This window comes from Ambystoma mexicanum, chromosome 4p (assembly GCF_040938575.1).
Source record: "Ambystoma mexicanum isolate Mex_15411 chromosome 4p, UKY_AmexF1_1, whole genome shotgun sequence".
In the NCBI taxonomy this organism is placed as follows: domain Eukaryota; kingdom Metazoa; phylum Chordata; class Amphibia; order Caudata; family Ambystomatidae; genus Ambystoma; species Ambystoma mexicanum.
This window is the reverse complement of record NC_090927.1, coordinates 666,612,616-666,635,349: the sequence shown is the minus strand read 5'-3', so window position 1 is coordinate 666,635,349 and position 22,734 is coordinate 666,612,616. Positions and strand designations below refer to the sequence as shown.

At 45.2% G+C, this 22,734-nt stretch overlaps 1 protein-coding gene across 3 annotated transcripts in view; it reads right to left on the bottom strand.

The window, feature by feature from the left end:
• COL19A1 (collagen type XIX alpha 1 chain) overlaps nucleotides 1-22,734 on the bottom strand; it is a 2,241,461-nt gene that overhangs the window by 905,866 nt on the left and 1,312,861 nt on the right. For all 3 annotated transcript variants that reach the window (XM_069606203.1, XM_069606204.1, XM_069606205.1), the window contains exon 15: nucleotides 13,323-13,358. In XM_069606203.1, the coding sequence (XP_069462304.1) occupies nucleotides 13,323-13,358 (36 nt within the window). The remainder of the gene's footprint in view (nucleotides 1-13,322; nucleotides 13,359-22,734) is intronic.

Below are 22,734 nucleotides of genomic sequence, written 5' to 3'. Positions count from 1 at the left end.
TTTGACGGACTCTGTCTCCTGAAAGGCCTCTGGATATGCCTCAGCCCATCCTGCGTTACTCCAGCGAAGCACCTCCTGTGGCACCCAGGTCACTCTCTGGATGAACCATGGCAAAACAGTGTAAGCATAACAAGCTCGTTGACATCATCACTATGATGAATGCCACCTCTGACAAATGGAAGAAGCATGAACAAATAATTGAGGCACAGGTTCACATGTCAGACCGTTAGGCCCCCAACCAGAATTGTTCACCACTAAGCAAGATCTTCAATGTCTATTGCAAGAAATCAAAACTGTGATCCAGTCCTGCACAGCAGAACTCCGGTCTATCGAGTTCTCTGCCTGGTGCATCAGATTAACAATCTGGAGCACACAACATGCAAACAATCTACGAATTGGCAGAGCTCAGCAAGAGTGTGGAAGCTTTAGAATCCTTGGCCGAATAACTTCAGGTGAAACAAACCAACTTGGAGAACCGGGCCAGAAGGAACAACATCTGTGTCACAGGCATACCAACCCACATCCCAGACTTTGAGCTTGAGAATTTCATTATAGGCCTCTTCAGATCGATCCTTTCTCTCCCAGACGATGAACACATGGTACTGGACCAAACCCATTGGGTGTACTCTGCCTTCCAAAAGGCTAAAACCCTGACCCTGGATGCCCTCATTAGGATATACTGCTTTAAGGTCAAATAGGAGATCTTAAAGTTATCTCATTCCAAATGGGAAATACGCCACAAAGACAGTAAGATCCAGTTTTTCGAGGACTTGTCCCCCTCCACGCTTGCGAAGCAGTGCACATTTAAGGCAGTGAGTGCTTGGCTCATTGAGAGAAGCATGAAATACTAGGGATTTTCTTTGTTCCCTCTGCTTCACCTGAAACAATAAATCATGGGCCCTGTCTGATCCGAGCAAAACAGAATTTCTACAGAATCTAGCTTTCCCAGCATCCCTGGAACCACCTCACATAGGCCTGAAGGCTCCTGCCTGGGATTGGAGACCACGCAGGATCTGCGAACCCTTGGTAGGCCCAGAGCTTTCCAGAAGAACCGACCAATGCAGGATGATGGTAACGTCCCGTCCTCTCTGGATTCACAACCAGCGTGACCTCATTCTTGTTTCAGCACTCCTGTTGGGGGCAGCTGCAATGGACCTTGTTGGCCTTCAGTATACAGTGAGAGTCTTTAGTAAATTCATGGTTACTTAAATGGCTCCATTTAGCTCACACTAGCATTACTCTAAGCGTGACTTAACAAATACCCCTCTCGTTCTATTATCCCTGTTGATGTATTGACCTGACAGTCTCCTTGGATTCTTGGGTCATGTCTACATGGTACCCCATCTGCAATTGTTTTACCTTCTTCCTCCCCACTAGCCAAAAAAGCTCTCTACCGTAGGTCCATACTAACGGGCATAACCCAAAGCCACAGAATCCACATATATTGTAATGTCCGCCCCAACTGATCCTGAGCACCTGCCCTCCATTCCAATAACAACCCTAAATCCTCCAGCTGCTGAGCCAAATATGGTTCGGCATAGCCCTTCTCCAGGAGACACACTTGCTACATAAGGGCACACTCCACCTTAGGCACCCCTACTGCTCCCAACAATGTTTTACATTCCATATCTCCAAAATGAGAGGGGTTGCCATTCTCATTTCCAAAGAGCTTCCCTTTGTCAATCTTTCAATGTGTAGGTACCTTAAAGGCTGCTTCCTGCTTCTCAAAGGTAACATCGGCGGGCACCTGGTTACCCTTGCCTCTATTTATGCCCCAAAGGAAATGCAAGACTCCTTCTGAGAGATCAGCCAGCGAGGGCCAGGTAATTGTAGCTAGAGATATCAATGCCATGCTGGATCCATCTCTGGACAAATCCTCTCCAGCAATCGAATCAGAATCTCAAAACACCCTTGCCCTTTTACACCTATTTTGTACAGTGAAGGTTGTAGACTCAAGGTGTGTCTTTCACTCTGGGAAGGTACCTACTCCTTCCTTTCTAATTTCTATCAGAGCCACTCCCACCTCGACAATGCTTATCATGTCTCCAGCGTTGATCCCCTCTATAGTGAAGGTTGATATTGGAATAAGGCATCTGTCGGATCACACCACAGCCAAGTTCATCGGCTCGTGCCCATTCCTAGGCCTCTCCGACAATTGAAGAACATCCTCCTTCAGGTCCCTTCGGTCCGTACAGATTTAGGCATCCTCATTGATCAAAACTTTGAGACCAACATCACCCCAGATAGCCCAGGGACACAACATGGGATGCTTTTTTAAAGCGTTCCTCAGGGGAAAACCCATTGCTCATCCCTAAGCCTTAGTCAAAGGCATACGATATACTAGATGTCACCTGGACAATGAGGTCAGGAGCTTGGAAAAGGCTCACAAAACAACCAACTCCCTGAGAACCCTAATAAACCTGCTGGTAGTGAGAAAAAAGCTGGCAGCGCACCTTGCTGATCGAGCAGTGCATGTGATCTCGGCAAAAAAGCAGAGGTATTACATACGAGGCAACAAAGCCCATAGACTGTCAAACTCAAAGGCCTTAAATTTAGAAATAGGATCCCCAGGCTTCTGGACGACTCCAGGGTGCTGCAGTATGAGGAAGCTGAGAAATGCATGGTCTTGTTCCAATTCTTTTCCCAACTTATGACTGTGGTGCCACAGGACGATGCTACACAGAGCGTTTACATAAGGGCCACTCCCTCCTCGATATCTCATCTCGATTGTATCTCGCTGGACCTACCAAATTCCAAAGAGGGAGTTGACTTGAAACTGTTGTCTCTTTCGCCCAACAAAACCCAGAGGGATTCACAGTTCACTTTTACAATATTTTAAAAAATGATTGCCCCCTAACCAACCTCTTTAAATCTGTCTAAACCTCTTTAATGGTCCCCCAACAATGTCAGAGTCCCTGATGATCCTGCTCCTCATTCCTGGAAAGCCGAATTCCAACTGTGATTGCTACCACCCTATCGCTTTGCTGAACACTGATGCCAAAGTCTTCGGGAAGATTCTGGCCACTAGCTCTCATGGGTCCTCCCACTCCTCATTCACCCTGATCTATCCAGCGTCATTGTCAATAGAACCACACATGACAACCTACGAGTGCTAAACTTGAATGAACTAGGTACACTCAACAATCAAAAATTCTCACTAGTGCCACTCAAAGATAACAAAGCGTTCAAACGGCTGGATAGGGTTTCCTGGACAAAACCCTGTTGGCCTTCGAGTTTGGCCCTAACTTCAGGTCCTGGATCGCAGCATCCATAGCTGCGCCTTTTACAAAAATCAGAACAAATAACAATACTACACAGCTTGTGTATCTAAAGAGAGAGACGAGACTGCGCTGCCCTCTTTGCCCCCTCCTAGCTCGTAAAGTCAGGGTGAACGCACAGATACAATGGATCGCAGCTGGCCCCCCTCTCATAAAAATATTCCTATATGCCGATGACATCCTTCTGTTCTTTAGTAATTCGTAAGAATTCCTCCCTCCATGATCCGGTAACTCTAGGCCTTAGGTCAGGCCCCTGGCTAATCCATAAACTTCAACAAGTCCTTTGGACTTAACATTTCGGAAGCAGCATAGACAATCCAACACTTAGAAGCCACATTCTTGCTAAGTTGGTTGCATAAATCTCTCGACTACTTATGGGCAAACATAGCCCCATGGAAAAGTGATCTCTATAAACTTAACATACCACCTCTGCTAAAAAACCTCTGCTCTGACCTTGTCTGCCTGTTCCCCTTGGTAATGCCCTGACTAGGCTGGATTCACTTGATTAAAATGAATGTAGTTCCAAGAAGCCTCTATTTATTCAACAGCCTCCCATCCCTGATACCTAAACCCTCCCTTAATAGTATTTAAACGGGTATATGTATCTTAATCTTGGGGGGTAAGCACCCCAGAGTCTCCCGGAAAGCACTCTACCGCTCTGCAGCACTCGTAGGCCTTGGGGTTCCCAGTGTATAGCGATATCTCCTAGCAGCCAGACTGGCACAACTGGGGAAATCGGGTAGGGACTCCAGACAGGCTGGCCACATAGAGAGCAAGCCCGCACCCACTTCCCCCAAAAAAGCTCTAAGTGCACGCTCATAAAAGAAAATTCATACAAAGTCATATTTCGTTGCTACTCCCCTGACCCCATTGGCTTTACAAGCTCTGTATGGGATACTCACCCCTATGCTGGAGAAGCTGCGATCAGATCAGTACCCAGGAACACATGTGGTGGACTTGCTCTCACTCACAATTCTATTGGAAAGACATCCTATCCAGTGTCAGAGGCATTACCGGGAAGGGGCTCCAATTAAATCCGCTCACTCTCATTTTATGGGACACGGAAATGGAGTGAGAGTATGGACTAAGTGGAGATGCAGCATTTTTGACCCCTCAATTGCAAGCCGCGGCCCGCTTAACCCTTGCTCAGTCTTGGAAATCCCCTGGGTGTCCCATTCTCAATATGTGGTGGCTAAGGATCAGGGAGACCTGGGCCTTGGAAAAGATCACCACTTCCCTAAATGACCCCTTGCCCAAATTCTCCAGAACCGTGCTTCCCCGGTTTACACATTACAGTGAAACAGTGGACGTTCCACTAAAACCCAATACCCTGCGTCACCTATTATCCATCTAGCTCCTCCAGCTGCCTCTTTCAGCATCCTGCAGTGCTAATGGCTACCACAGGGGGGCAAGGGGTCGCTTGGCCTCCGGGCAGTGGTTGGTGATGGCGCTGGAGCTAGCTTTCTCCTGAGGCCTTTCTCAATGCATTTAGTACCCGCCATCCCTCAGCCCCCCTTTATTAGTATTGCCAGTTTGGATCACGGAACTGCGCCTACCTAATACGTATGTATCTTTGCATGCTCATTGCGCTGTCGGACCTACTCTAACACCCTATTCCTGCCATACTTGCTATTCTCACATATGTTCTTCCCCCAACCTACACATCTTTTTATGAAATGTGATTTTTCTTTTCGCTTAGGCTGACCGTGATTTGTAATTTGAAAATTCACAAATAAAGTGGAGATTAAACAAAAAAAATAGAATAATCATTCTGGCTGCTTACAGACCATGCTGTTCTGACCTGCTTAGCACTCAAAAAGGACAATAACACTCAAATTATGCAGTGTTCTTTCAGTCTGCAGAGCAATTTATTTTCTGTTGAACATTGCGATGGTATAGTACAAGCTAATGTGGACTAACCTAGTGATAGTTGAGTATCCAAACGAGAAAAAATAAGAGGAGACAAGGGAGACAGGGCAAAAAGGGAAGAGGTGCGTGTACAGGTGATTTGTAAATGAAGTTTAGGAATCCCCGGGGTGTAGTGGGGAGACACACTGCGTTATACACACCCAGGCTATGATAAACAGAGGATACCCAAGGCTCCCTCAGCTCCGTCCCCATGGATAGAGAGTGCAAGTGAGTACTAGTAGGGAAGAGGAACCCTGTTTCTGGAGGTAGCCCTAACAAGAAAGATACAAGTAAGCTGACCACCAGAAATACAACCAGAAGCCCCATGAAAAAGCTGCAATAGGAACCACCTCAGAACATGGAGTTTGCATTCCCTACTCTGTCAAAGGGACACATGTGGTTCAGGGATAGGTTGGAAGGACCATGCACACAGCAGGACTGTGAACTGAGCACACGCCAGGTGTGCTGACTCCAACATGGACTCTGGACTGGGGCTCCCTGACAATCTCTCCGCACACACAGAAGATCTAGACAGGAAACACGTATGCTAGGACTGGTGCAACCAGAGAAGACCTTCTTATTATCAGAAATGTGCAGAGGCTAGCAGCCCAGGTCTGCAGCCACATTTATTCTGCCACTACAACATTTGGGAGGGGATTTGTATCACGTTGTATCACTTTATATAGTAAGTCACTCAGGGAGCGTTTACCTATGTTATGATATGATAAGTTATTTATATTGCGCTTAATACCCAGAGGTACCATGGAGTCCCAGGTGCACGTGAGGCCTTGCATGGAGCATGTTTCCAGTGTAGACAAAGGAGGTATCTCTAACCTGGAATGGAATGGTGAGACAAGTAGGATGACCCCAGTAATTATCACTGACTGCTCCAAGAGAAAACCACAAAAGAGAAGACCTCAGAACAAGGACTTTACATTCATTACTCTGTCCGATGGGCATAGGCTGCATACAGACCCTTTTTCTGGGTCTATGCAAGGAGTTGTAGCCCAGACAGAGCATTCCCTACCTGTGCCAACTCCGACAAGGACTCCAGACTAGGGATCCATGGCAATCTCAGCATAGACGCAGTAGATTCTAGCAGCAAGCATGTACACACTCAGCTTTGATGCTGGGGAGGAACTTGTTTGTGTACAGGAATGTAGAGAGGCCCATTTGCCTGATGAGTGGGCCACCACTACTCTGCCAACGGATTCTAAGATGACAAAAAGACTATTTATAAATTCAGGCCACATGGACTGGGCATGGACCAACCCTTATTAGACAATGTTACAACACATTGTCAGTGAATGACAAGCACTGGCCATTCAGATGGGGGTGGGGGTAGTCATATTACACAAGGCTTATTCAAGGGGCTTAATGTGAGTAGGAAGCAGAACCAGCAATCAGGAACCACTCTGAGTTAATCACCCAGTCAGCTAGAATATAAAAGGAGGCAGAGGGTGGATGACAGTGTGTGAGTTGGGAGATTGTAGCTACTGAGAAGAGAAAAGCAGTGAAGTGGTCTGGGCCAAGGGGTCGGATAGCCCGAGAAAGAAAGGGAGAGGTCTGTACCAAGTGAGCCAAAGCTTAAGATAAATCATTACTAGACAGCAGGAGAACAGGAGAAATCTGTTGATCTGGGATCAGGTACTAGGAAAAAAGCAACCCCTAATATTCCTAGAGTAAAATGGAGTACAAATAGCTGGGAGCTGTAGTCCAGACCCTGGTGGATTTAACACAGCCACCAGTCTAGTAAATCATCAATGCTGAGAATTAGGTATCTGGTGGGAGTCGTAAAGACACTAGAAAAAATAAATCATGGCTTGCTAGTGTAGACCTTGGTGGGGGGGACGAGACATTCTACCCACAAGTACGCCCTTAATGGGCGAGTACCTACAAATACTGAGCATCAAACCTCTACTAGAGCAATGGGGGTGACTGACAGGTCATACCCAAGGTAGCAGTGTGAGTCCCTTGTCTCTTCCTGCTAGGGCAAAGACATTTCACCAGATGAACAAGTTCCGGGATTCAGGCTGAGACAAAGACCCCAGCCAGATTAAAGGCAGGAAGGAAAGCCAAGCATCCTAAAAGAAGTGTAAAGGGGCACGCCAAACCCTGAGGCCTCGTGGCCAAGCCACTGCCTTTGGAGGATGCCTGGGAACTTTTGCTTAAGCATTGTTTTAGACTAAAGATTGACTTTAGACCTCTGGTCCTTCAGATTAGGGTCTAGATCATTGATAGACTCTTGACCTCCTGTCCATAACTCTTGGAACCCTGCTATGGTCTTTTAAGTTGAACCTTTTTTTCTTGCACTGTTTAAAAAGAATCAATCCCCCACATCCGTGATTTGCACCCCATATTGTAGGCCATCCTCTAATCTCATGTTGTGTATTCTGTAGTCCCCACCCTTCTCAAACCCCCTACATTTTCGTTAGCATGTTCACGTTTTCGATGAGGCTACCTACCGTATGGCAGCTGGGAGGAGTTGGGAGCCCATTTTGGAAGCTCCCTAATTAAAAAAGACGTACCTTCTCTTCCCATTTGTTCTCCGTGCTCTTGCACATAGTATGCTCATGGGGCAATGACAATGGGATTGCATGGAGAAATAAGCACCCCTCCTTTTTGAGAAGTTGTCACATCAGTCAATGACAATTAAGATTTACAGTAGAAGAACACATTTTGCTATTTCAAAGAGGTGTGGAGACAAGTCTTAGAAATTACTTTTTTTCTATGATTGAGTTGGGATGAGGCTAACTGGCAAGTATTTTAAGTTGGGGTGCCTCGAAAATGTATTTACAGATGTATGTGTTTTACTATTGAAACGTTTACGAGGGCAATACGGGGGCTGGTGGCTTCCAGTGATAGTGTGAGTTCTCTGGCGCGGATCGCAGCTGTGCCAGTCACTTTATTTCCTCTAAACAGGACCTTGCCAAGAATGCTTTTCGTTTAAAGGTACTGTTGGCTACCACCACTTGCATCTAAGTTGTGTGGCGGCTTCGTACAGCCTAAATGCCAGAGAACAAGATTTTAATTGCTTTAAACATAAAAAAAAAGTTTAAAAAAAAACAGGGGGTCCTGGTCCTGGCAGCAAAAATATGGGACCAACTCCCAGAACTATTAAGACATTAAAATAATTATATACGCTTCCGGAGAAAGCTTAAAACCCCATCTCTTTCAGCATCGTGAACCATGCTCTCACGGATGTACCCGCCCCAACTTTCAAATGTAATATAATCTCTTTGATAGTGCCTTGATGCCCTTGGGTGCAGTTTTTGCACTGGGTGCAAACTGCACCGGATAAATACCGGTCTACACGGTGAACACAGCAGCAACATAAGAGAGCTCTTGAAGTCTGAATATAGGCCCATTATGTCACTGCTTTAAAAGGCAAACCCTTTTCTGGAACAGCCAAAGGCTTCCTTTGCCCCAAAAAGGGGCAAGTGCGTTGAAAAAGGTCCAGCATGTGTGGCTGCTTCTTTTCCCATTTAAGAATAGTCTTGGTAGGATAGCTGTCTCGAGAGGATAGCTCAGGGGCAACGTGACAAGTCACCACAGGTTCGATCCCCGGGCCGCAATTAGAAACCTCTCGGTATTAAGCGCGTTATTAATAACCTATCATATCATGTCAATAAAAGGACTTCTAATGTCAAAAGGCTCAACTTAAAAGTAGTGCAACACCTTCATTAGCTGATGGAATGTGCCGCTTGCCGCAGCAATGCATGATGGGTAGAGTACATGACTGTAATCCAATCCTCTTTCTGGCAAAGGAGTTCTTGATGAGCCGCCGCCATCTTATTGTGTCTGGATAGTCGAAGATAATGTGGCCATCCCTCAAGCGGTATTGGCATGGTGTCATATTTTCAGAACATGATTGAAGTTAATATTGAAGCGGAGGCGTACTTGTTGTAATTGAGCCTGACCTCTGATGCATCTGCCGCTCAATTCATTGAGGCATTTTCCAAAGTGCAGCATGTGTGATTGAAGGTACTATTAAAAAGGTGTGATCAAGTGCAATGGAAATCTATTAGGGTAATGCCCGTATTGATGTTAAGTATAAAGCAATTATAACAAATATGTATTTTGTACTAATGGAAGAATCCTAATAGAGTAATTTTCTTCGAAAGAATGGACAAGTAATTGATTGGGTGCCAGAAGACACCAGGCAGTCATGACATGTGAGCATGCAGTCATGACATGTGAACATGCAGTCATGCCATATGAGCATATGTTCATGGGAGCTGTAATAAAGCAAACAGAGCTCATCTAGAGCCCTTCAGCTCACAAATATACCCTGCAAACACTGCGCCGGGCAGTGACACTGTAACCTACAAAAAGTCTTCCAGCCATAATCTTAGATAACAGCAATTTTATTCCAGTTATATAAAAGAGGGTCCCAATCCAATGTTTTGACAGAATCAAACACAACCACATGTTTTACATTTCCGATTTCCTACATAGCTTACAACAAATATAATATATCAAGAAAGTGCAGTGATATTGCAAGGACAATACAAAAAAATGCAATCAATACATTCCAACATTACATTCTAGAAAACAGTTTGTTACTATAACATTCTTAATGCAGACAGAATCAATGTCTGATTATTCACGGACACTTAGTGTCATGGTTATATTGCACTCCGACCTGCTGGGAGCACCATCCCCTACAGGCATGGTTTTCACAGAAGCACCAACACTATTAGCAACGTTGCAGGTGCTTTCAAGTCCCCTTTCCAGTGGAGTACTAAGGAACTCCAGGGGAATGGGGACTTATAGTTCCTGCCGCTTGATATCCCGGCTGCCCGGACTTGTAATATCTCGGTGGCACCAGGATATCAGGTGGCGGAAATGGTGTTACGAGCACCTCTGACCTCGTAATGAGGGCCATGTTACATTTATAGTGCCATAGTTTTTAGCCACTACATTTTTTATGGATTCAAATATGTCATGGATTCCAAAAGGTTCACTTTGATACAGACATTCCTGTTTTAGCTCCTTTTTTTACATAAAGTTTCAGCTCTACCTAATTTAGATCGCCTATTTTGGGACTTTACAAATACAATGGGCCTCATTACGAGTTTGGAGGTAGCCATGTCATTTTTACAGGCATGCCTACCCCCAAACTCGGGCCTGGGTCCCGAAAAATGGGAATAACCGGGCCATTCCGACCTTTGCGGGCCCAGTAATTCCCATTAACAGGACCCGGACCCAGTACGTCCCCATTCCCATTTGAACCCCGACAGGGCTCAATGGGAATGGGGAAGATGGTAACAACGGTCCAGTTAATAACGGGCCCGAGCTACCATCCTGTTCTGCTAGCGGGTGCCGCTCTGCACATTTGGTCTGACCAGGCGTACAGGGCGGCTCCGCGAGCAGAACTCGTAATGTGGCGCTAGTGTGATAACGGCACCGGCAGCATTACCAGCGCCGTTATCACTCTACCGCCAGGGTCGTAATGAGGCCCAATGTTTATCTCCAAGCAAAGCTATTTGATCTTCATCATATTTCTTTATTTCTTTTTTTCTTCGGAAGAATTAGAGACCCATGCCTAAATATATTATGTACACATTTATTTTCCAGCGAGACATTCTTATGAAGTTCATTCATTCAGTATGTACAAGTGTTGTATCAAATCTCTTTTTACATCCATGAGACTACAAATTGCAGCTTTATGGGAAATTGAGATCTTGTATGATTTCCGTGTCACTTTAGTTCCCCATGTACGCCGTTTTCCGCTATATGTCCTGGACCCTGTTACTATGCTTACAATAGCAGGCAACCACACTGAATGGAGAAAGTGAATGGCCGGGAAAATATAGCTATTTAATATAACTGCGCGAGTGGGCGGAGCCTACAAGGATTTCTCACGGGAGTTCAGAACGAACATAGAGACCTTTAGCACTGAAGGGTAAGAACAGATCACTGTCAATAAAACATTATAGGGAAACGCAGCATTCCTAGTTACATTGCAGCATCTGTTGCTGTCATTGATTACCCTGCCAGCCATGTGTCAGTGGAAAGCGCAAGAATTAAACCCCAATCCAGTCTCACAGTGAGCCCACTCCGAAGCCACTAAGCTCAGATAAAGGGAAAAACACCATGCAAATTCCCAGGAAGACGTCTGACAAACACTGAACTATTAAAGGCTATACCCATTAGACCCCATCACTCATTCCAAAATGAAACGCCAATAGCAAGGAACCAACATTTAAGACTTTCAGTCAATCATAATCACAAATATGGGTAGCCACATGAACCCGGAGAGGCTCTGCAGAGCAACAATTTTGACAAGAAAGGTGCACCTGCTTTAGTATCGAGCTTCAAGCTTCACCATTGATTGTGCAGATAGCAACACAGAGAGTCATGCAAAACTGAAGAAGTGATGGCTGGAAGGTCCTGTATTAATCTGAACCTCTGGCATTGCTCTGGGCAACCCTCCTGGCCCTCAGTCTTCAGGCTGGTAAGCCATTACAAGAAAGCGGGAAGACCACATGCAAATCAGGCTTGGTCGCACCCAAAAAGGGGCAGTCTAGCTCAAACTGCTTGCCCACATCACTTCTGCATGAGACCACAAGCAGCCCCAGACATATTCCCACCTCACTGAGCGTCATCATTGAAGTTTAGCTTGGGTCTCCAGGCCCAGCATACTCAGTGCCCATGCCTGGGCGTGTCCCCTCACTCGAGGTGACTTCCAGCCGTCATTCCTTTTGTTTTGCGTATGTCCCCCCTGGCCCCTGCCCCCGAGTGGGATGGGTATGCCCAGACGTGGGTCCAGATCCTGCTGGGTCTAGATTCCCAAGCTACACCACACTGATGATGCCCAAGGAGGAAGGAGGTGAACACGTGGCAGACTAGTGCCACCAGCACAGGCTGGGACTAACCCTGATGGAGAACTGGTCATGGCATTCTATTGCTAGCAGCTAGAGCGGCTCGAGCCAGGGCCTGGAAAAGACCTGCCGTTCCGACTAAGAGGGAGTGGGTGGCAGTAGCCAAGGACATCTACCTTATGAATAAACTAACGGCCGCAATACAAGGCTCAAGTGCGCAGATCGAAACCGACTGGCTGCAATTCATGGAGGCGTTTCCCAAAACGGAGGTCAAGCCCTGAGGGCTTCCAAGCTTCTCCACCCGGCCCAAAACTGATTCTTTTGTGTGGACCCCCTTGCATGGGAATCATGGGAGGCGATTGTATATAGTTGGCCACGGGCTCGGCTGGTGCTGCCCGAAGAAAGGACTCTTACAATGTGTTCATTGAGACCCGAGAATGGGGGCGGGGTTTGAAAGCATTAGGCCTTATAGCTCCGTTATACGTTGAAGTTGTTATGGGCGTGTGCAAAATGTATATTATATGCATAAACTTGCTTTTCTTTTTTCTTGAAAACTAATAAAAACTGAATTAAAACAAATAAATAAGTACAACATGCAGAAGGCCCACTGGCAATAAGGAATTAACGTAGGCCTAAGAGCAAACATTAATTAAAGGACTGAATAATCTTGCATTATGAAGAAAGCAAATTCCAATGTATAAAGACAATAAATATCACAAAGGACACGTTATTATCCATACGATTTAACATACAGCAAGAATTTGATGTGAAGTAAATAGCAGAGAGGAATTCTTCGTGGTACAGTGAAATCAAATGCTGATATGTGCTAATGTACTTTTACTAACATCCCTGAGAATTGAGCCCTAAAGAAGACCTGAGTGCTCGCAACACGTGTTGGCAGGTAAATGATTGACATTGTTAGCATCAATTTTTGGGTTGACAAATGATTGAGACTGTTCACATTAATTTATGGAAAATGGCTTGTTTGATACATTTCTTGAGAATTACTTATTCATAAAGATGTTACAACTATTGTTCTGCATAGACATTTAGATTATTTTTAAACGTATTTGTTAAGTAATCGTTTTGAGACGGAGTGCAGCCCTGTTGTTCTAAAGACTGTGGATTGTGTTTTTGTCCATCTGATGTCAATAATCCAAAATGTAGATTTAAGACCATAACAAGACATGTTTAAATATTAAGCCATGTGTGCCTTGCTCATTATTGTTAGTCTTCAGCAATACTCTTGGTGGTGGTGTATGCATTGATTCACATGTGAACATAAATTCGGGGGGTTGAAAATACTTACAGGCAAGGAAGCAGGTCCTGGAGGTCCCATGTCTCCCTAGGGATATTAAAGAAAACAAAGCATTATAAAGCAATCCCCTTTTCTGGGATTTAACATGCATGTTCCACATAACATGCATGTACCACATTTAACTTTTAAAATACACACATTTTTATTAATTTAAGTTATTTTTCAATTGAAGTTCTAGATTTATTTTTTATACTTGGAGAACCTGCCACAGAAACCCCAAGTGCATTCCACAGTCTGCAGGTATGTGTGCCCGTGCTGAAGCCATTGGGAAGAGATGTAGGTCATGTAGCAACACTACTGGCAGATTTCTCCAACTTAGGTCATAACCTACCTAATAGAAACATTCAGGATGCCAGACCTACAATGATCAACAATATATTTCAACAGCGTTGCATGGGGCCTTATGGCGTGTGCCACTGAAATACTTTATGCAAGAATGCAATAACTGAGCTACCCCTTCTTATTATGCTTGCATATCTTTAAATATGACCTCCATTTCCCTTGAGATAATTGAGGACATTCACTCTCCACCATTGGCAGGCGTGAAAGTCCTGCTCAAGATTCATTGATTCAGGGGTTGCACTATTACTCTGATTCCAAACGCCTGGCGCTGCACCAAAACCTGGTGAGTAGTGGCTGTTAGTAGCAGGGGTTCCATTTTAGAAGAGTGTGGGGCTAGCAGGGGAGACCTCTCGGCGAAATGAGCAGGGATTCTGGCCCCGGGACGACTACGCCCCTGACGAATGCATGACAAACGCCAGTACCTGCTTCGACGGTCCATGCCCTTGGCAGACAAAGGTCCCAGCAGGCCATTGAGCACAGCACCTGAGCATCTTAAAGTAAGACTTGAGGCATCTCTCAGCCTCTTAGCCAGCATACTAAGGAAGGTGAAATGGGTGACTGCGGTCCTCCTATTTTATGCTGCCCTTCCACTGAACCTTACGTTCTTGCCTCACACAAGGTTTAGCAGGTTATGGTAATGTCTGAGTTTCCACACCACCTCCCTCCCTCATCTGCCAACTCGCAGATGCTGGTCTGTTCCTTGTTCCTCATGGGAAACAATGTATCTATTGGAGACAGAGAGAGATAGCGAGAGAAAGAGAGGGAGAGCGAGAGAGAAAGAGAGAGATGGAGTGAAGGGGAGAGAGACAGAGCAAAGGGTGGCATTGGAAGCTAGAGAAATGGAACCTGTCTGCAAATGGCCTGGGGCTAAAGTGTAGGGTTGCAGGTTGTTTTACTTTGAAAGACCTCCCAACCATCACCCAACTAACCAACTTCCCTCTAAGAACCCCTACCACCTTACACTACACACACAAATCTGCCAGAGAAGGTCACAACAGGCTTAGCTAGTAGCACATCAACACTAACCGAGCCACAACTAAGTTCTCCTCTTTAGCTCTGTTGCACTCTCCCACATCAGCAGCTAACCAGACCCAAAGCACTGTAGTCTATCAAATCTTGTGCTCTTCCCTATGGATAACATACTTCCAAGTCACTTACGCCAAACCCATAAAGTGGGAATTGGCACTTGGAATTGGGTACTTCCGACCTGCAGACATCAACATCATAGCTTTCGTTACTGCCTTTCCCATTGTCCCACTAATTAACCCGACCCACCTTTTCTCTTACAGAGCCAAGCATAGCAAATGCAGCCAATAGTGGTAGACAGCCACTATACAAGACCACTTACATTACATTTACATTTAAACAGAGAGGAATGTTATGTGATAAGTATACAAAATATGTGTATACGATGTGCTCCAACAACATATTTTGTAACAGTCAATATAATGCGGGCAATTCAAAAATAAGTTCCCATGAGCAACTTTCAACTACCCTGAATTTAGTCCTGGAGAGGGCTAGTCAATTCACAAAAGAAATTACTACTCACTCTGATATCCACCTCTTTGAGTAAGAAAGTAATCACCATATTAAGTCCGGAGTTAATCGGAGTTGCTCAAAGCAATTTGTCTTGTGAATCAAATAGCCCTCTCCAGGAGTACATCAAGGGTATGTCAAAGCTACGCATATTAACCTTGGAGTATGGGTTATGCATAGTAACATCCTTTCAGGATTGCATAGCCATCTCAGGGAGTACATCAAGGGTACGTCAAAGCTACGCATATTAACCTTGGAGTATGAGTTATGCATAGTAACATCCTTTCAGGATTGCATAGCCCTATCGAGGGGTACATCAAGGGTACATCAAAGCTACGCATATTAACCTTGGAGTATGGGTTATACATAGTAACATCCTTTCAGGATTGCATAGCCCTCTTGAGGGGTACATCAAGAGTACGTCAAAGCTACGCATATTAACCTTGGAGTATGGGTTATGCATAGTAACATCCTTTCAGGATTGAATAGCCCTCTCCAGGAGTATGTCAAGTGTATCAAGTGTACGTCAAAGCTACTCATATTAACCTTGGGGTATGGGTTATGCATAGTAACATCCTTTAAGGATTACATAGCCCTCTCGAGGAGTACGTCGAGGGTACATCAAAGCTATGCATATTAACCTTGGAGTATGGGTTATGCATAGGAACATCTTTTCTGGGTTGAATAGCCCTCTCCAGGAGTACTCAAGGGTAAATGAGAGTTACCTCATTGAGAAACCCCCGTTTTAAGTGTGTGCATCGCAAAGCTGTACAATTGAGTACTTTACACCACCAGGAATTCATGCAATGGCTGATATGTATAGCACATAATTTCTACATTCAAAATTGCAATATCAGTCCAAGTTTGTGCAACCATTGCATTAGCACCACACCCTATATATAAATATCCGAAATGTCTACGATCAGTCGTGCCCGTGGTTTAACTATCGTGCCACCCCAAGCCCAAGAAGTCGCTCACATTCGTATTTGTAAGAAAAGTCCTATTTTGCTCAATTTTGTGAGTTCCTCCACTTTTTGCACGTCTTTTATGTTCCCTCACTACTTTATCCCCTGAGAAACCCATCCATGTCTTACTGGGGGGAGTGTGGCGATTATACATTTTGTAGCCCTTCACTGACCCTTATGGAACCTGAAGAGGGAAAATCGAGATCAAACCCATGCCCCCTCACCCCAGGTGCATATACAGAAGAACAGCAGGAAGAACAAGGAGCACACTTATCATTTGAACCAGGCCCCAGCGCACCCATGGGTGACAAATATGCTGAAACACACCCACTTCACCAACAGTGCAACTTCCATGCTACATTAGAATCAATGCTGCAATATCAGAATCTACAAACACAAAAATCCCTGTTTAAAGGCTTGCAAATGCCTATATGAATTAACATGGTCTAATTGCACAGTGTAAAGCCATGTTTCAGGAAAATTACAGCCAAGTTCATTTCTCTCACTGAACACTGGCTGCAGAAGCCTTCAGCAATGCTCCTCGCAAAACCCACGAGCAGCCAAGGTCGCGCATTCAAGATAAGATTGCTTTCTGCAGACAAACATTTTAAATTCTCCACAAATGCGAATAAACCACGGCAACCCAGTGTGTTTTTTTCTTTTCTTTCTGGGAAAGAAAGACATTTTCGCAAAGACTCGCACAACATTTGAAACATAATTGTAACAAGAATGGCTCAGCCCAGCCAATCAGCGCTCAGAGCTCAGGTGCGAACTGCTTGCTTCAGCTAAAAAGTTATGGGATCAAAGTCATAATGCAACAAGTTAGAATTAGGTAATGGGGGGCTGGCACAGCTAAACCAACCCACTGACGCAAAAGGCTAACATCCAATTTTCAGGCTCTCTATAAGGGCTACATAGGTAACCTATCACTTAGCAGCCAATAGCAGGAGGAGATAGGTTTCTGGGAGCTGATCCAATTCTGTGAGGTCAGCCTGCAGTGTGATTACAAAGCTGGCTTGCAAGCCAGCCCCGGGGGAGACGGCGCCTGAACTCTCGATGTGCACGATGCTCTGCGTGTTTTTTTTCTTTTTTTGCTGCCCAGAAATAAACGCAGTTTGGAACATGTGGCTGCCTGCTGGGGTCTCTGTTGCATTTCTGTGGGCCATATGGGAGGTGTTGGGGTCTCCCATAGCTGGTGAGGGTATGGCTGCTGGCCCCCCACAGCCCTGGTGGGGGTCCAGCTTCTCCCCAACAAGTTGGTGCCCTCTGTGAGGCTCATTGCTCATTGTAACATGGGTGAATGAGCACTGCCTGCGCAAGCCCTGTGTTGAACTGCACTCCCTGCCACCGACTCAAGGAAGCTGTGGGACCCTCGCCTGCACCTGAAGACCACCGGAAAACGCGTAACCGGCTAAAGGCATCGGGGGCCACTTGGAAATACCCCGCTTGAGGGCAGGTGAGAGCCCTGCAGGAGAAGGGGTCCGGTGAAGCGCCTTGAAGGGTGTCCAGCAGCAGAGCAAGTGCCAGTGCAGCATAGGAAATGTAAGTCAACCAGCAACATGGGCTTTGAGGGGGGGATGTTTAAAGTATTATGATGCATTGTTGATCAGTATGTTGCAGAAATGTTAAGTTCTTTTGTTTGGGTAGAAACTGGGGGAGGCATTGTAAATTGGGTGGTGGGTGATTGTACATTGTCGCAAAATTCGGCGCATTGGTGGTGATCGGCAAGTGAATTGTTGGGACTGGAGCAGTGGCAGTTGCCCCTTCTTGTGTTTATGAGGATATTGTGTGGGGTAGTGACTCCCCACATATAGAAAGGAGTGCCGCGCTGGTTGGTCCGGATGGCGATTTCATGTACAGGGGTGTGGATTTCCTATGAATTGACGTTGTAGATCAATGAGTAGATGAGGTTCCCTGCTATTTGAGCGTTTTATTTCAGTGAGTGGATGATGTTTCCCCGCAGGAGGTAGCTAGATTGTTCCCGAGTGCGGAAGATAGTTGGCTGGTTAAGGTCCCCTGGTGAGGAGCGTATCACACGCGAGGCGACGCAGCGTGCGCAGTCCAATTATAAGAGTTTTTATTGTGGTTTACCTTGTTCCAGTTGAGACAGGAAGACAGCTGTGGGGATTGTGGGGTTTTATTTTGGGATTTTTGTGGGGTTGGGAGAAATGGGTTATTGTTCTGTGTATGCACATTTGTCTGTTCATTTGCACTGTGTTTTTAGTTTGGTGACGTCACCTTCAGATTGATGCATAGGACACAGAGTTTTGATGGTGAGGAGATAGTGGTGTGGTTTTGGATTTGGAGAATAGGTGACCCAGAGGCGGTGTGTGGAAGACACATGCGCAAGATTGTGGGGGTGTGCCGGAGAAGGCAATGGTTTGGTGAAGATGGGCTGCACGTGGAGTGCACTGGCTAAGGTGCGGAGCCAAGAAGGCTCACAGAAGTTGAAAAATGTTCAATTATTTTCTAACTTTTGCTCCCTGAACAGCGGACTATCGAAATTTTCAAATTGAATAGAGATAAAATGTATCACACAATATAGAAATGACTCCCCTTCACCTGTTGTGTAGCACACAGCTTCCATGCCGAAATAAGTCAGTAAAACATAGTGTGCAAAGATTCAAAAGTACTGAAGGTAAATTAAAAAAGACCATGGCTGCTCATAGGCGGCTTCTCCAGAAGAGTGCAGCAATCGCTAAGGACACACATACACAGCACTTACACGGGAATAGCTTTAAAAGCACATGGCTACAGTTGAACTGTGTGCACGAAGGAAAGGGAAGATGCGAGGGGTCAGCTGATGCTGAACCAGCACGAGCAGAGGGAAGAGGGGACTCACCCTTCTGAACCTCCGGGAGTGTAATATTTGATTACACAGATGGTAAGCAAGGAATGCATTGCATGAGAGAACTGAAAACAGCAGAAGGACATTTAAACACCACACACACACACACAATCACAATACACTAAAGCGAAGAAACAGGAAGGTGCAGAACAACCCACTAGCAGCACAGAAGTGAGCAAGGGAGGGCTGCAGTGCATGGAAGCAGATTTGAAGGCACAGGTACAGAGGAATTAAATTTAAAGGGAAGATAACGGGGGAGGTGCAAGGAGTAACAATAGCAACAGAGAGGGGGAACTGGAAAGGGAAGAAAGGGATTGGAGGAGGAGAGAAGGACTGAACGAGACAGCACAGCCAAACATGATAGAGGATCAGTAAGGGGTGGTGCAGCATGCATGGGGTTATGGAAGGGAGGAAGGAAGGATAGCGCGCTAGACATTGACTGTGTGCATTGCAGATTGTGGCAAGAGAAGACGGTTAATAAATAAATAAAAAGGCAGGGGCAGAGAAAGGCAGATGAGGACAAGTAGGGACAAAATAAATTATTAAAGTATGCAATGGGAGGGGCAGTTAAAAACAGCCTCAACACACACGCACAAGAATCACAATAGCAGCGTCAACAACCACCACAATATGCACTGCCCATGTGGGGAGGATAAATGGGGCAGGACGGGATCATTTCAGCAGACACCAGAAGCACCAATGCAGGCACTATCACCACTACATGTACAGACACAACAAATGACAGCACCACTACCCCAGGACTGACAAGAATCACAACACAGGGGCACTGCACAGCAGCCAGCACCCATACAGAACACTGACACAATAGCAATGGTACCGGTTACATGACTGGGAGGGGTCTTCCTGATGGGGAACAAACCTTTCAAAGGACATAGATTGACATTATACCCTTAATAGGACAATAAACTTGATTTGGCTCACTCTGCCACACACACTCATGCTCCACCTCCCCGACAGAGCGGGAGAGACGCACGTCGACACACACACTCACGCACACTCAATAATGCAGAGGACAATTGCATAGGGGTGGTGATAGGTATCAAAACATTTTCTTTTCTGGGTGACAGTGGGGCGACCAGGCCATGCATTAGGGAAGAGTCATTTGTGACATCATGAGCGATGTGGATATGACCACCTTATTAACAGAGAAATCCATAACTTGTTAAACACCAGGCATACACATGTTGAAAGTAACGAAGATTGTTTAAGCATAATGGGGGTGCACGGTACAGAGGGGGGTGCATAATGATAGCGCATCACAAGAGAGTACATTTAGCTACATTTTGAGCACACATCTTTCAGCGAGGAGACTGGGCTCATGAATACACGCATAACACAGAACAATTAAATGAGACACACAAGGTGGAAGAAGGTGCACTTGAGGGGGAGGCCTACATTTCATTGACAGTTCACCACGGGAGGAGAGAAATAGGGGTAAAGGGTGGATGATCCATGTTCCCAACAGAATGAATTTGGCGACAAAATAACAGTGCAAGTGGTAATGCCACTAGCGCTTTTGAAAATAGCACTGGCACAAATGGATTAGCCAACACACATAGGGAAAGAGGTCATTGCTGCACGAACTGGAGAATGATGGTTGTATTAAAATTTGAGAGCAGATAATGGGAGGATAAATATATTGTTTAAATGTAACAGTAATTACAGTAGTGGAGTAATAAAATACTAGACTAAATGAGTAATTAACAGAGTAGGTAGGGTTTAAAAAGTGGACATGGGGTGGGATAGAGAGAATGGGAGTAAATTGTGACGGTTGGGTTTGAAAGAAAAGAGGAAGTAAATAAATAAATAAATAAATAAAATACAAAGAGGGGGAGGGACAGGTAGCGAATAATTGGTAGTGAATTTCATTAGTACCAGCTTAAAGTGCCTGCAGTTCACTGTGAGACACGCCCTGAGAAGTTGAGAGAGGAGCCATAGAAAAAAAGATTTAAAAACCCTTGCGATTATCTTAACTAAGTAACATGGTCTACTTAATTTAGAAACACAGCCACCCAATATGACAAATTTACCACCCTGATGTTTCCCTGTTTAGCTTGTCAGTGCCTGATGCCCCACAGGACAAAGGCACGCACTATAAATAGCTTACAACAAAAGCACAGTAAATATAAAGATTCAAAGGCCCATTTGTACACTAGCACCTGAATTGCGTATATATGATCCAAGTGTGTAATGAGTATCTTCACATAAATTAAGTGCCTACCCATTTTCTGGGTACATTTCGAATAGCGCAACAAGTTACGGTCAGACCGTCATTGAACGCCACCAGGTGGTGACAGGATGGTGCATAAATGTACCATTGGCTCCTCCCACTAGGACACTGAATAGTGCAAGAGTAGTGCAGAGAGGTTAGGTCAAGAAATTGAAGAATTTGTAAATGCTAAGGTCTCAAGCGCTTCCATTTAATTTCTCGCCAGATATAAAGGACCCAGGGCAGGCCTGAAGACAACGGACAACTAACACCCAATGGCTATGGACTACAGTGGGACATTTTCCCCTCCTGACAGACTTTGTTAGATGTGTGAGGCGTCAAGCCCTACAAAGCGGTGGCCACCCTGGCAACGATGGAGGAACGATCAACAGGGCCAACGCAAGAGATTTTCATGAACTGCAAAATAGCACGAACACTCCCGAGTTAGGGAAACATGGCCATCCTATGGTCCAACGCACACTAGCAACTAGAATAGGGACCGACACACCCATGTCCAAAGTTTAATTGAGTTTCATATTACTTTTTGTGCACCTACAGCTGTAACACTGTTTTGTTCCTTCTCTTTTCCCCGCACATGCAGGTTGTTGCGTATGTATGCTGTTAGAAATGTGTAGGAAATTTCCTTAATGTTATCTTCCATTAGTAACACTGAGGACTACTAATTAAAGGATCGTGAAGCATTCCCCACTCAATTGCCCACCCTATCAGGAACCTCAGACCCCTTAGAGCATGTTTCCCTGAAGTATATTTCCTTGCTTCCATTGAATAAACAGCCCAAGATTTTCCCTACCCATTTGAGAAATTTTGAAAACACGAAATGTCCAGGGGGAGGTTTGATTTTTACCCTTAGTGATTGTTTAGTTCGCGGAGCTTGAGGTTACTAACAAGTACTAACGTATTAACGCCTTTCTTGCGATTTTCAGGCGGGCAACTTTATCATCTCATCAGCTGCAAGGACCCAGCAGCGTAAGTGGTTATGGGCACGCAAATAAGGACTTTTACCTTCACGATGGGACTATTAATGATGAACGAAATAATGGGGGTGGTAATTAGAAAATTATATGTAATAGTGAGCATTACCGCTGTATCCCCTGCTAACATTCCCTAACCTAAGCAGGAAGCGTTACGGCGTCAGTGGGTGAGGAAAAGCTGCTGCTAAAGTAAGGAGAGGTAAGGGTAGACACAAAGGGAGTAAAACATACACATAACACACATAGCAGAAGTGACCAACAACATGCACACATGTACAAAATTGGTAGGGACACCACTGGAGAGAGCTGTCCTGACTGCTCTTTAACATATGCCGTGAGAGAATTGATTACAACAGAAATTACTACAGCAGAGCATGACGCCCGTGTATCCCAAGGTGTGAAGAAGATTGCAAGGGAAGACAGCAACATTGAGATTGATAAAAAAAAAAAAGGGGGGGTAAACCCCTATGGAAGATGATTACATAAAGCA